This window comes from Rhinopithecus roxellana, chromosome 1, assembly GCF_007565055.1.
Source record: "Rhinopithecus roxellana isolate Shanxi Qingling chromosome 1, ASM756505v1, whole genome shotgun sequence".
Lineage (NCBI taxonomy): Eukaryota > Metazoa > Chordata > Mammalia > Primates > Cercopithecidae > Rhinopithecus > Rhinopithecus roxellana.
Genome location: NC_044549.1, coordinates 45,810,779 through 45,823,760, shown reverse-complemented (window position 1 = coordinate 45,823,760; position 12,982 = coordinate 45,810,779). Strand labels below are relative to the sequence as shown.

Sequence of the window (12,982 nt, the reverse complement as noted above, 5' to 3'; positions counted from 1 at the left end):
CATTCAGAGTGTAGTGGCTGCCCACTCTACTTTCCGACTCCGAACTTGACTAGTCCAGGTACCTACCATAAGTGGAATCATCCAGTATTTGTCCTATGAAGTTTGACTTATTTCACTAAGTGTAATGTTTTCAAGTTTCACACATATTTTGGCATATGTCAGAACTTCATTCCTTTTTTGGCTGAGTAATATTTCATTGTATGGGTGTATCACATTTTGTTTATTCATTTGTCTGTCAATGGACATTTAGGTTGTCTTCAGCTTTTGGCTATTGTGAATAATGCTGTGGTTTATTCTAGGAGGATGCTGGTAGATTTACTCCTTAGTGAATGCAAGTTGCTCAGGAAACATGCCACTTTTAGGAAAAAGTGTTTTTCCCCATCAGCAAATTCCATTTGAGTCTGTAGCATTCTGGAAGGACAAACTTTTAGAGTGGATATTTTTTTGTGTGTGTGACCCTCGGGCCCTGCAAGCCTTAGAGTTGCTTAATATAAGGAAATGGTAATATAATTACTTATAATGTAATATAAAGAAACAGTTTTGCACACCTACTATGTGCTAAACACTTGACCTAACTTTAAGGTAGCTATCTTTTTTTTTTGAGATGGAGTATCGCTCTGTCACCCAGGCTGGAGTGCAATGGCACAATCTTGGCTCATTGCAACCTCTACCTCCCGGTTCAAGAGGTTCTTCTGCCTCAGCCTCCCTAGTAGCTGGGTGTGCACCACCATGCCCAGCTAATTTTTTTTTTTTTTTTTTTTTGTATTTTTGTAGAGACAGGGTTTCACCATGTTGGCCAGGCTGGCCTTGAACTCCTGACCTCAGGTGATCTCCCCTCCTCAGCCTCCCAAAGTGCTGGCGTTACAGGCATGAACCACCATGCCCAGCCAGGTAGCTCTCATTTTACACACAAGGAAACAACCTGCTCAAGGTCTCTCAGTTAGTAAGTGGTGAATCGATTCAGCCCCAGGTCTTGGTAACCACAAACCCGTGCTTGTTTCTAGTTCACCACTTTTATCATTGAATATTCTGCAATTAGAAGCCTTGTAATGTCAAAGGGTTGGATGTGCATGTGGCTAAATTGAAAAGTATTATTCTCTTGGGAAGGGGCAGATTTTTTTCACATTTCACTGATTTTTTGCCGTTTTCTTCTATCCCATGGTCTAGGAAACCATTGGCAGTAACTGTTTGTAGATGGTTTATGTAGACTCCAGGGAAGCTTATAGCAGTGGAAAGATCATGGATCTGGCTGGCGCTCTTGGGTTCTAGCTCTGCCTCTGTCCCTAGCTCGGAGGCCCTGGGCAAGTTACTCCATCTCTCAGCATCTTAGGGTCTTTGTCACCTTTGTTCCTCATGGGCGTGTTCAGAGGCTTAAATGGGACTTTTTGTATCAGTGAACTTTTCAAAGTTAAAATTTTTATTATTTTCAAAGAGCAGTGGCCAAGGGTGCCAGATGGAGGTTTGGCCAGGGATGCTCAGTGCCTCGGAAATGGATTTAGCACAATGCTGCATGTGGTAAGCACTCAGTAAAGCTTGTTGTTGTTGTGGTTATCATCGTATGGTCTGCACCATGAGTTTTTAAAGAAAGAGCTGCAAGTCATCATAAGTTGAGAAATGTTTTATTTTGTCTATTTTAATTGTCTTGAAAATAAGAAACAAAAGAAGAGTGTAAAATGGCCCTGCTGAATAGAGAAGTCTAAACTATTGGGTTGCCTGCCCAGGAATCAGTGTTGAGATTAATTGAAGTTAGGATTTTTGCAAACCTTCTTACTGTTAACGACACTCAGCCTTTTTAGTGAGATACTGAGTTGAGAGAGAAAAGGAAGGGAACTCGTTTACAGAGCTGTGTGAGTGGGTAGAAAAAAGTCAGCTGAGCCTTTATGTGGGCAGATGGTTGGTGATGTCCTCTGAGGAAAGAGAAATCTCTTATATGAAGACAGGCTCAGGGTCAAGGGTTTGGACCTGAAGGGGATATAGGAGTTGTTGTAGACTATTAATATATTGGAACATTGTGTTGTATAAGAATAGTGTATTGACTAATGTGAATGCCTTATCTTCTTTTTTATCATAGTAACAGTATAGCAATAGCACATGAAATTCTAGAAAAATAATCCACTTTAACATAATATTATTTTTCATTTTTACTATGTCCTCTGTCTTTATTCACCTCTTTGTATTTTTCATATACTTATTATCATAATGTATGTATAATTGTGCTATTTTCATTCAATAATCTTTGAAAATGAGGACAAAAATTCACACCTCCAAAAGAGTTTGCAATTTCAGAGCCCTTGTGGAGGAAGGTTTTAATTTACATTTTTGGAACTCCTTACCTAGACTAGCTCTCAAAGCCTGTGGTGTTCTCTCCAAGAAGTATCCTTTATGGTGGCAAATCTCTCTTCTTTAGGGTAGACTTAACTTAGGAAAGAGTTGCATCACACAAATCCAAAGATGTCCACACTTTAATAATTCCAGTTTTTAAATCAGAATTAAGGTGTGAGTGTGAGCAGAGGTGGTTGTCTGGTTTGACTATCAACTGGCCTTTACGGCACTCCCTGTAGAAGAGTTAGAGAGCTAGAGAAGGCCAGGTATGGTGGCTTATGCCTGTAATCTCAGTGGTTTGGGAGGCTAAGGAGAGAGGATCAATTGAGGTCAGAAATCTGAGACCAGCCTGGGCAACATAGTGAGACCCCGTTGCTATGGGGGAGACTGAGATGGGAGGATCCCTTGAACCCATGAGTTTGAGGCTCCAGCCTGGATGAAAGTGAGACTCTAAACAACAACAACAACAACAACAACAACAACAACAACAACAAGAACCCAAAATAAAAAGCAAGTGATTTGAGTAATGGCCGGTTTGTATGCAATCCCATATTTATGCATAAAACTCAATATATGCTCAATTAAAGAAAAAAAGCATTCTGATTTGGCATAGTTACATCTCCTGCTAAGCATTATTATCATATGGTTTCTGGTATTAGAAATAAAATGGAAACCATGACCCTATGTTTATACAAAAATACGGTGTGGGTGCTGTGTGCAGCTCTGTCTTGTGGAAGGTGTCATGGTGGAGAGCCCAGTGCTGGGGGTGTCAAGTGGACGGAGGAGCTGACTGCCTTCTGGAAACACACCCAGACTATGAAGAGGGTTCAGTCTGAAGAGATGAAAACTAGGAAGAGATCTGATGAAAATATGAGTTCCTAAGACCTACAAGCATTGTGAATATGTTTCCCAAATGTAGAAACACTTGAAACCAATGATGCCTGTTAAAATTTTGAAAATATAATTTTAACATTTACAAAAAGAAGTGCAGGCAAACCCCAAGAATTTCTTTGGGGGGAGAGAAAAATGGTATGTCGCAGTTAGCAAAATTTTCAGTTATGCAAAATGCATATTTGCCTCAGGGTATTTCCCCCTTGACTCTGGAGAGTGCTTTCAGTTATATAGGGGTTGGTTTTTCATATATCTATCTATCTATCTATCTGTCTATCTATCTATCTATCTATCTATCTATCTATATATATATATAGAGAGAGAGAGAGAGACAGAGTCTCGCTCTGTTGCCCAAGCTGGAGTGCAGTGACGTAATTTCAGCTCACTGCAGCCTCCCAGGTTCAAGTGATTCTTATGCCTCAGCCTCCTGAGTAGCTGGGACTAGAGGCGCACACAACCACACCTGACTAATTTTTGTATTTTTAGTAGAGACAGAGTTTCACGATGTTGGCCAGGCTGGTCTCGAACTCCTGTGCTCAAGTCATCTGCCTACCTCAGCCTCCCAAAGTACTGGGATTACAGGCATGAGCCACCTGCGCTGGGCCTCCATTGTATATTTTTAAAAATGCTTTTGTGTCTCCTCCCTTGCCCTACCCCCCATGCCTCATAATAGTTACTTGTTGAGTGAAATATAAGACTTTGCCAGACTTATCGCAGACTAATCAAGGACAAGCCTCAGCATAATATGAAAGACACTTCATGAAGGCAAAGTAATTGTTTCAAGGTAAGTCTCAGGAAGGAAATAAAAAGAATTTCTATCTACTTTAAGCAGGACTTTTTAATTTTTTAAAATTGAGATATAATTCACAGAACATAAGATTCACCATTTTAAGTTATACTTAGCATATTTGCAAGGTTGTGCAGTCAACACCACTGTCTAATTCCAGAACATTTTCCCGAAAAGAAGTCCCACACCCATGAACAGTGACTGCCTGTCCTACTGTCTACCACCCTCCCCTTTCAGCCCCTGCTCTCCACCCATCTACTTTCTCTCTCTATAGTTTTGCATATTCTGGGCATTTCCTATACATCGTATAATGTGTGGCTCTTTTAGCTGATTTCTTTCACTTAGCAACATGTTTCAAGGTTCATCCATGTTGTAGCATGTACTTCATTCCTTTTTATGGCCAAATAATATTCCATTGTATATGTATAGATATACTATATTTTAGTTGATGGACATTTGGGCTGTTTCTACTTTGGGACAATTCTTTTTTCTTTTGTTTTAATAACCCCACAGTTAACATCCTATACTTTGGGGCAATTATGACTAATGCTGCTGTGAACATTCATGTACACACTATTATGGGGACATATGTTTTCAATAATCTTGGGTCTATAGCTAGGAGTGGAATTGCTGGGTCATATGGTAATTCTATGTTTAACTTTTTGAAGGACTGCCAAGCTTTAGGCAAGATTTTGTGTAAATATAGGATCATGTTTTCCATTTTATTTCAATATTGGAAACTACATGTCAGGATAAGAACCTTAGAAAAAATCATTAACAAAGAGCATAAAATCCTTAAGAAAGGACATAAACTTGAAAGTAAAGCTTATTGAGAATGGTCAAAAGCTAAAGGTGGTTTTGAAACACTGAGCAATTAAGAAGGGTTTATAAGTCATTATTGGCCTCAGTCCTTCAACCTCTTAAAAAAATGACCCTTGATTGGTAGCTTTCTTACATTTTGAAACAATTTTAGACCTACAAGAAGTTGCAAAAATAACACAGCGATGTTCTATGTACCTTCCTCCGTTGCCCTCAATGATAACATCTTAATATAACAAGAGTACTTTATTAAAACCAGGAAACCAACACAGTTACAATACTATTAACTAAACCACAGGTGATTGGTTGCTTTTGGGTTTCCTGCCAGCCCCTGTTTTTTTCCTCCCTTCTTCTTCCAGGTTCTACTTGGAAGTGCCAGTTTTTAGGTGTTGCTTTTGCAATAAAGTTGCCACCCTGGGTGACAGTGTAGATAGCTTAGATAGGTGAAGAAAGTATTTTGATGATGGCTGGATAAGGGGTTATTTTAAAGGAAACTAGAAGTATAGAGCCCTGGGCTTGGAGGCAGACACTGTGGAGGACAACCATGCCTTCAGGTGACTTGTTCCTTTATTCCATCGGTCAACAGTCACAATTCTGAGGTGGGGAGGGGGTGCGGTCAGCCTGGCATCCTTGTTCTAGACCAGTGAGGCAATACTTTGGTTCTAGATCTGGATTTAATCCTGGGAGACTAAGTGCCTTCTGCTGTAGTGACTGGAAGAGCTGTCTGCTCATTTATAATGTGTGTACCAGGGCCCTAATTTTCTGTTCAGTTGTAGTCCTGTTATAATAGAGTTGATTTTTATGTTTCCCTTCTTTCTTTCAGTTTCCAGCACAGAATAGTACTTCTAGGGAATCAAAAACCACTTGCATTTATTTTGGGATGGCAAGGGTCTTTATTTGCTGAGGTACTACTTTGTCTTAACACTGAACAAAATCAGTCTTAAGAGTTTTTGGCTCAAAGACAGGAAACCTGAGGGAAAATAAGAAAGCAGAAAAAATAAAAATTTAAAAAAAGTTTTTGAGGCTGGGCATGTGGCTCACACCTATAATCCCAGCACTTTGGGAGGCTGAGGGGGAGGATCACTTGAGCTCGGGAGTTTGAGGCCAGCCTGGGCAACATGGCAGGACTTTGTCTCTACTAATAATTTTTAAATTAGCCAGGTGTGATGGCACATGCTTATAGTCCCAGCTACTTGGGAGGCTGAGGCAGGAGGATTGCTTGAGCCCGGGAGGTTGAGGCTACAGTGAGCTGTGGTTGTGCCACTGTACTCTAGCCTGGGTGACAGAACAAGACCCTGTCTCAAAAAAATAAAAAGTTTTTGCTGAAATTCTCAACTCACTCTCTAGAAATGTTTGTTATTTGATATATATCCCTAAGGAAAATGCCAGCTTTTCACTTTTTATTAAAGGCAAGGCAGAGAGAAGAAAGCTTTAAAAATACATTTCAGGTGGAATGCTAGTTGATACCTGATTATAGTGGAAGAACCTGCACTTACAAACTGAGCAGTACAGAAATTCTGTACAAAATGCAGTTGGAGCTGGATACTCTGGAACCAGGAACAAGCAGAAGGACATGAAAGGGGCTGCCTGGGGTAGCATGTCACAGGTGCCAGGTGATCAACTTCTCTTTTGAGTTTGCCATTTCTCTGGTCCTGCTCCTGGTCCCGAGGCTAGCAGGAATTACATGCAACAGCCCCAGAGAGAAGGGATATAGCCACAGGAATACATGAGCCTGTAGAGACCCTAAGTGGAGAGGGAAGGAACAGAGAAGGATGAATCCTGACACACAGGCCGGAATGGTGTCACCAGAGACAGGCACAGACCAAGACAGGCAAATTAAAGACGAGAAGCGCTTCCCACACTGCTGGGCAGCAGGAGGTGGCGACTGGCTTAAAGTCTCAGGTATTTTTAAAGGAAAGCAGCGTGGCCAGTAAAGAGTTGGAAGGGAGGAGAGTGCTTCAGTGTGCATGGTTCTGGAAGTGTACCCAAAAGTGGAACACATACCTAAGACCTTCTCTCAGCAGAAAGTGCACTTCACATGCAGTAATGGCTTCACCTTCAGGCTGCTAACGTTAGAGGCCTCCCTTTTTGGGGAGTTGTTGGTACACTGGAAGCTTAACTCCCACAGCACGGATCTGACCAGGAATGTCAGTCCCTCCAGGATCTGCTGACAGAACATTCTGTCATTGCCACCGCCTATTCAGGAGTCTGTGGCATTTAAAATCAAGCATATTAGAGGCAGCAATAAACCCTCATTCTGAACATCAGTGGTGTTACCGTCTTTCTTACATCCCTCTCTTTCTGGAAAAATGGGACAGTATTTCTTTTTAACAACTTCAGTCTTCCTTTGGGAAGGGATGTGTGTGTGTGTGTGTGTGTGTGTGTGTGTGTGTGTGTGTTTTCTTACTGATCAATTTCTCTTAGAATGTAATGCTAAGAAGTTTCTTGCTTCAGAATAGATGGCCTCTTAGAATACAAAGAGACCTATATATCATGCCTTCTTTCCCTCAGCCTTCATGTCTGGAAAATTTAGGGTTAAATTTGTATGCCCAGGGCTGTAGCTGTTGAAATTCAAGTTGCTGGCTGGATTTGCTGTCTCTCTTTTTATCCTCACAGGAAATTGCTTCAGTAATTGACTTTTGGGAAAACGAGGCCAAAGTTTTCTTTGTATAGGAACATTTGTGCGGTGTTTATCTCTTTTAATCCCTACAATAGTTAATATCCTCCCTACTTGATTGATGCAGAAACTGAGCAGTGAGTTGAAAGGAGCCTGAGTTCTCCCTAGTCCTTGGTGACCAGGTCTGGATTCAAACCCAGCTCTCCTGCTTCCAAGCCTCTATCCCATAGATGCCTCTCCGCCTCCCAGAATCCAAGGCAATTATTTGTTTCCCGGTTTTAAAGTGCCCATCTGTTAATTTCTTATAATTCATAAAAAAGTAGAAGTAGATTTTGGATAAAATAAGTTGTAGGTGGGAACTTGGGGGCACAGGTGGCAGAAAATGCAGAAGACCTGCGAAAAGATCATGGCATCAGGCAAAGGAAATAGGATTGCAGGCTCTGTCCATTTGGGGTCTGTTGCCTGCCCATGCAAGGGCCAAGGAGGAAGCTCCCTTCCCCCCAACTCCCCCCTCCTCTCTGCCCCTCCCTCACTATGATGTGGCACCCAAGGAGCCCTCTGGCGGGACCGGCTGTGTCCGTCTGACCAAAGGCAGACATTACAGCAGCCTGGAATTCATTCTGGAAGAAAACCTTGCACATTCCTCTGTTTGAGTCAGACTCTGATGGTTTTAAAAAATAGGCTTATACCAATAGGCAACTCAAACTCCATCAATCCTGAGGCGCCTAGAACAGTACACGCAAAGACAAGTCAGGGGAAGCAGGTTCAGAGCTGCCACTCTGACTACAGGCAGTAATGATCATAATCATACTTCATCTGTGCAAGCCTGTACTGCTCATAAAACACTGCTCTCCCTCATGAGCGCATAATAGGCTTAATTGATGCTGTGAGCGTTGTTCTTATTTCCATTTTATATTTCAAGAAACTGAGGCCCAGGTTGCACTCCTGCTCAAGGGACAGGGCTGGAACTTGAACTAAAATCTTTTGATCATTTGATTCTTCATGGTCTAGTTAGTGAAATATGCCTTGTTGTTGCGGTGGGAGGAGGAGAGGGAGCATAGAGGATTGAGTTCCCTGCAAGTTAAAGAAGGCTTCAATTTGCTAGTTGTCAGCTTGAGATGAAAGACTGGTTGCTCTGAGATGTGGCTGCCGGCAAGTCAGGTGTAGACTCGCTGGGCAGGAGTGAGGCCACCTTTGCTGTTGTGCCTCCAAACACACAAAGAATCTATCCAAATTTCTTTTTTTTTTTTTTTTTTTTTTTTTTTGAGACGGAGTCTTGCTCTGCCGCCCAGGCTGGAGTGCAGTGGCCGGATCTCAGCTCACTGCAAGCTCCGCCTCCCGGGTTCACGCCATTCTCCTGTCTCAGCCTCCCGAGTAGCTGGGACTACAGGCGCCCACCTCGTCGCCCGGCTAGTTTTTTGTATTTTTTAGTAGAGACGGGGTTTCACCGTATTAGCCAGGATGGTCTCGATCTCCTGACCTCATGATCCGCCCGTCTCGGCCTCCCAAAGTGCTGGGATTACAGGCTTGAGCCACCGCGCCCGGCCCCAAATTTCAAGTATGTATAGACAGTTCTACTGCAGGATAAATAGGACATCTCTTGGCACTCCTGAAAGGTTAATGAGCCCAAGGCAGATATGAGTTGAACTGAGCCTTAAAGTTGGTTCTAAGTGATTTGTTTTTATAAATTATTAAATGATTTCAAGATCATTATCCTGGCCTGGCTCTTCCAATTATTGCCCTGACTTGAGCCTCTCTTTGAACTCTATAGAGTGAGACAGCAAAGACCACACCTGCCAGACACTGGCTTTTTTCTTTGTTCTTTTCCTCTGAATTAATTCCCCTTTTCTGTGCCTGTCGGCTATCTTATTGTAGCTGGTAGACAAATCTAGTGCTATCTTTTCTCTTTCTTCTCATTTTCTTTTTTCGATAGAGCTAAAATTTGGAATCTGTCTTCCTGTATTTATATACGTAGTTTCTGATGATAATGAGTTGTAACTGTGATGTCCCAAAACATCAAATATGCCCCCCAAAGTAAATACTAGTCTGGTAAATGGTGAGGGAAATATAAACAAAAACAGGTGACGTGGCATAGGCATGCATATTTTTGCCCATTGGGGTATTTTAAACAACCATCTTTGTTTCTTTGTCCTCCCTTGCCTTGCACATCTCTCTGCCCAGCTTGATTCTTCCCCACTCAAGCTCTTTTGTTCATTTCTTCCCTGCTTTTTGTTTCAAACACACATTCCCACCATGGCTGGGTCTTTCTCTGGAGTTGGTATGTGGTTGGTGGGCTATTCTCCACCTAGTTTGTGTTCATGAAATTGTCTGGTTCACGGTCCACTGATTACCCAAGGGTCCTTGTTGCTGAGAAGACAGAACACTACCAAGGAGCCTGGTTGTTAAGGCATTTCCTTAGAAATGCTAAGCCCAGGCCAAGCATGGTGGTTGACGCCTATAATCCCAGCATTTTGGGAGGCTGAGGTAGGTGAATCACTTGAGGCCAGGAGTTTGATACCAGCCTGGTCAATATAGTGAAACCCCGTCTTTACTAAAAATGCAAAAATTAGCCAGGCATGGTGGTGGGTACCTGTAATCCCAGCTACTCAGGAGGCTGAGGCATGAGAATCACTTGAACCTGGGAGGCAGAGGTTGCAGTGAGCCGAGATTACACCACAGCACTCCAGCCTGGGTGACAGAGCAACACTCTGTCTCAAAAAAATAAAATAAAATAAAAAAAGAAATGCTAAGCTGAGTGTTTGGGAAGGAGAAACCAGGCCTCCATTCTCAGCGCCATATTCCCTTCAGGCACTTTACTTCCAAGAAAAATCTTCCGGGAGGCACACAATCACTAAAGAAAAGTAAGAGGTGAACTAGCTTTGAAAGCAGATCCCATCCCTCAGCCCTTAGCAAGTTGCACGACCTCTAACACGGGTGGCCTCTCTGTTGGTGCAGGTGACAAGGCCACCTTCCAGCTACAGGTTCGCCAGGTAGAGGACTATCCTGTGGACTTGTACTACCTGATGGACCTCTCCCTGTCCATGAAGGATGACTTGGACACTATCCGGAACCTGGGCACCAAACTCGCGGAGGAGATGAGGAAGCTCACCAGCAACTTCCGGTTGGGATTTGGGTCTTTTGTCGATAAGGACATCTCTCCTTTCTCCTACACGGCACCGAGGTACCAGACTAATCCATGCATTGGGTAAGTGACCAGTTGCCCTTCTGTTGGGTACTTAAGGGTGGGAGAATGGAGTAGTAGGAAAATTTAGCTCAAAGAAAGAATTAAGGAAGGCATGGTTAGGAGGGGTGGCCAGGCTTAGGCGTTTAATTTGATTAATGATAACCATACATTCTCTCCTTTTCTGACCTATGAAGAAGTGAGTGAACTGTCACAAGGTTGTAAAGATAAAATGATCACAACCCCTTGATTTTCCTGCCTGCCATGCACAGCACCACTTGCTCACATTAATAGAATTCAGAAAATGTCTTCAGGGAGTGATGGATCCAGATTATCAGGGAGGCAGCAGGCAGGGCAACTTAAACTTTCCCCTTGCTTGTAGTAACTGAGGTGCCTGGGGAGAAATGAATTCAAAATTTGTCCCTGTTGTTTTTCTATAAATAACTATAACTTATTTTCACATAATTAGACTAAAATCCTATTTTAAAGGTAAGCATTTTTTTCAACATAAACACCTGAACTAGAAAAGATTTGACATATTATTAGAAAACAGGTGTCTCTAACTGCTGCAACAGATACTATAATAACAAAGTGTATAATTTGCTGGAAGTTTATTTCCTGCTCCTCAAGTCCAACTGGGTCTCTTCATTTGTGGAACTTCTCCTGCAAGCAGTGACTCAGGGACCTAGTTGCCTTCCATCTTCCAGGCTTTCCATCTTCCACACATGGCTTCTAAGGTCATGCTGCCTAGAGGGTCATGCATAGGAGGATAGGCCTTTGCCATGCCTGCTCCCACATGTTATTAGACAGAACAGAACTGAGCCAGGAGGCTGAGAACTAGCATAGCTGTATGCCCAGGAATCAGAAGAAATAGGATTATTGAGCAGGTCTCTGCCATGGGGTGTTTGTGTGCATGTTGGGGGTGGTGGTTGTATAAGGGGATTACATTCTTCAGCCCATGCAACACAACCTCTACTAGGTTGGTTTCTTTCCTTTTTAGTCTTTCAGGAGTTCCTTTAAATGTCAAGATTATGCAAGTGACTGCAGTGAGTGGTAACTTCCAACTCTTGCTTTCCTTGTCTCCATATTTAACTTTAGTGAGGGTTTGTGTTGTAAGGTCCAAAACTAGTCATGAGATAGGGAACAACTAAGACTTAAGTTTTTACTAAGTGTCAAGGCCTTACTGAATATTTTCTATAGATTATCTCATTTAAATCTCATAACAATCTGGTGAGTTCTCTAAGGTAGGTATAAGCCAGATTTTAAAGATGCAGAAACTGAGGCCTAGAGAGAATAACTTACCCGATATTATACAAACAGCAAGGGGTAGAGCTGGAATATGAATACAAACTACTTTTATAGTCTGCATTTGCTTTTTTTTTTTTTTTTTTTTTTTTGAGACAGAGTCTCACTCTGTTGCCCAAGCTGGAGTGCAGAGGTGCGATCTCGGCTCCCTGCAACCTCCACCTCAGCCTCCTGAGTAGCTGGGATTACAGGTGCATGCCACCACACCTGGTTGATTTTTGTATTTTTAGTAGAGATGGGGTTTTACCATGTTGGCCAGGCTGGTCTTGAACTCCTGACCTCAGATGATTTACCCACCTTGGCCTCCCAAAGTGTTGGGATTACAGGCATGAGCCACTGCACCCGGCCTGCATTTGCATTTAATATAATGCCTTCTTCCCCATTAAAATCACACTACAACACAGATACTTTACCTTAGGCTGAGTAATAATACCTGCTCCAAAACCACCCTACCCCAATCTCCTAGGCTTACCTGAGGATAATGGTAGGCTATGTGGCAGTAATGTACAGTCTCCAAATCTCAGTGGCTGAACACAATGAAAGTTTTTTTTTTTTTTTGCTTGTGCAAAATCTGATGAGGGCTGAGCTGCTTTCCTTGGCAGCTCTCCGTGCAGTAACTCAGGGATCTAGCTCCTTCCATCTTGTGATGCCATTCTCAATTCTTGGTCTTCCAGCTGCCACCAAGGGGACAGAAAACCCCTGAGCCCTTCCCTCTCCACAAGTCCTCTTTGGTAGCCTTCAGAGCTGCCAGCTCCAAGTTGGGCTGGGTGGTGGGAGCGAGTTAGTGTGCTGGTGGCATGGGCTCTTCTGAATCCCTCCGGATCCTTCTGTACATCTCCTAGAAGCTGACTTAGATCTTCTCCAGGGATTGGGAACTGACACTGGTGGAAAAACAGTAAGACAAGAAAAAGTTTTAAATACAAATGAAACTCTAAATTCTTTTTTTTTTTTTTGGAACGGAGTCTCGCTCTGTCGCCCAGGCTGGAGTGCAGTGGCCGGATCTCAGCTCACTGCAAGCTCCGCCTCCCGGGTTTACGCCATTCTCCTGCCTCAGCCTCCC

General features: G+C 42.8%; 1 protein-coding gene across 1 annotated transcript in view; it reads left to right on the top strand.

Annotated features, from left to right (window-relative positions):
- Positions 1-12,982, top strand: part of ITGB5 (integrin subunit beta 5) — a 123,409-nt gene that overhangs the window by 27,836 nt on the left and 82,591 nt on the right. The window contains exon 4 of the mRNA XM_010354817.2: positions 10,392-10,641. Coding sequence (XP_010353119.2) covers positions 10,392-10,641 — 250 coding nt within the window. The remainder of the gene's footprint in view (positions 1-10,391; positions 10,642-12,982) is intronic.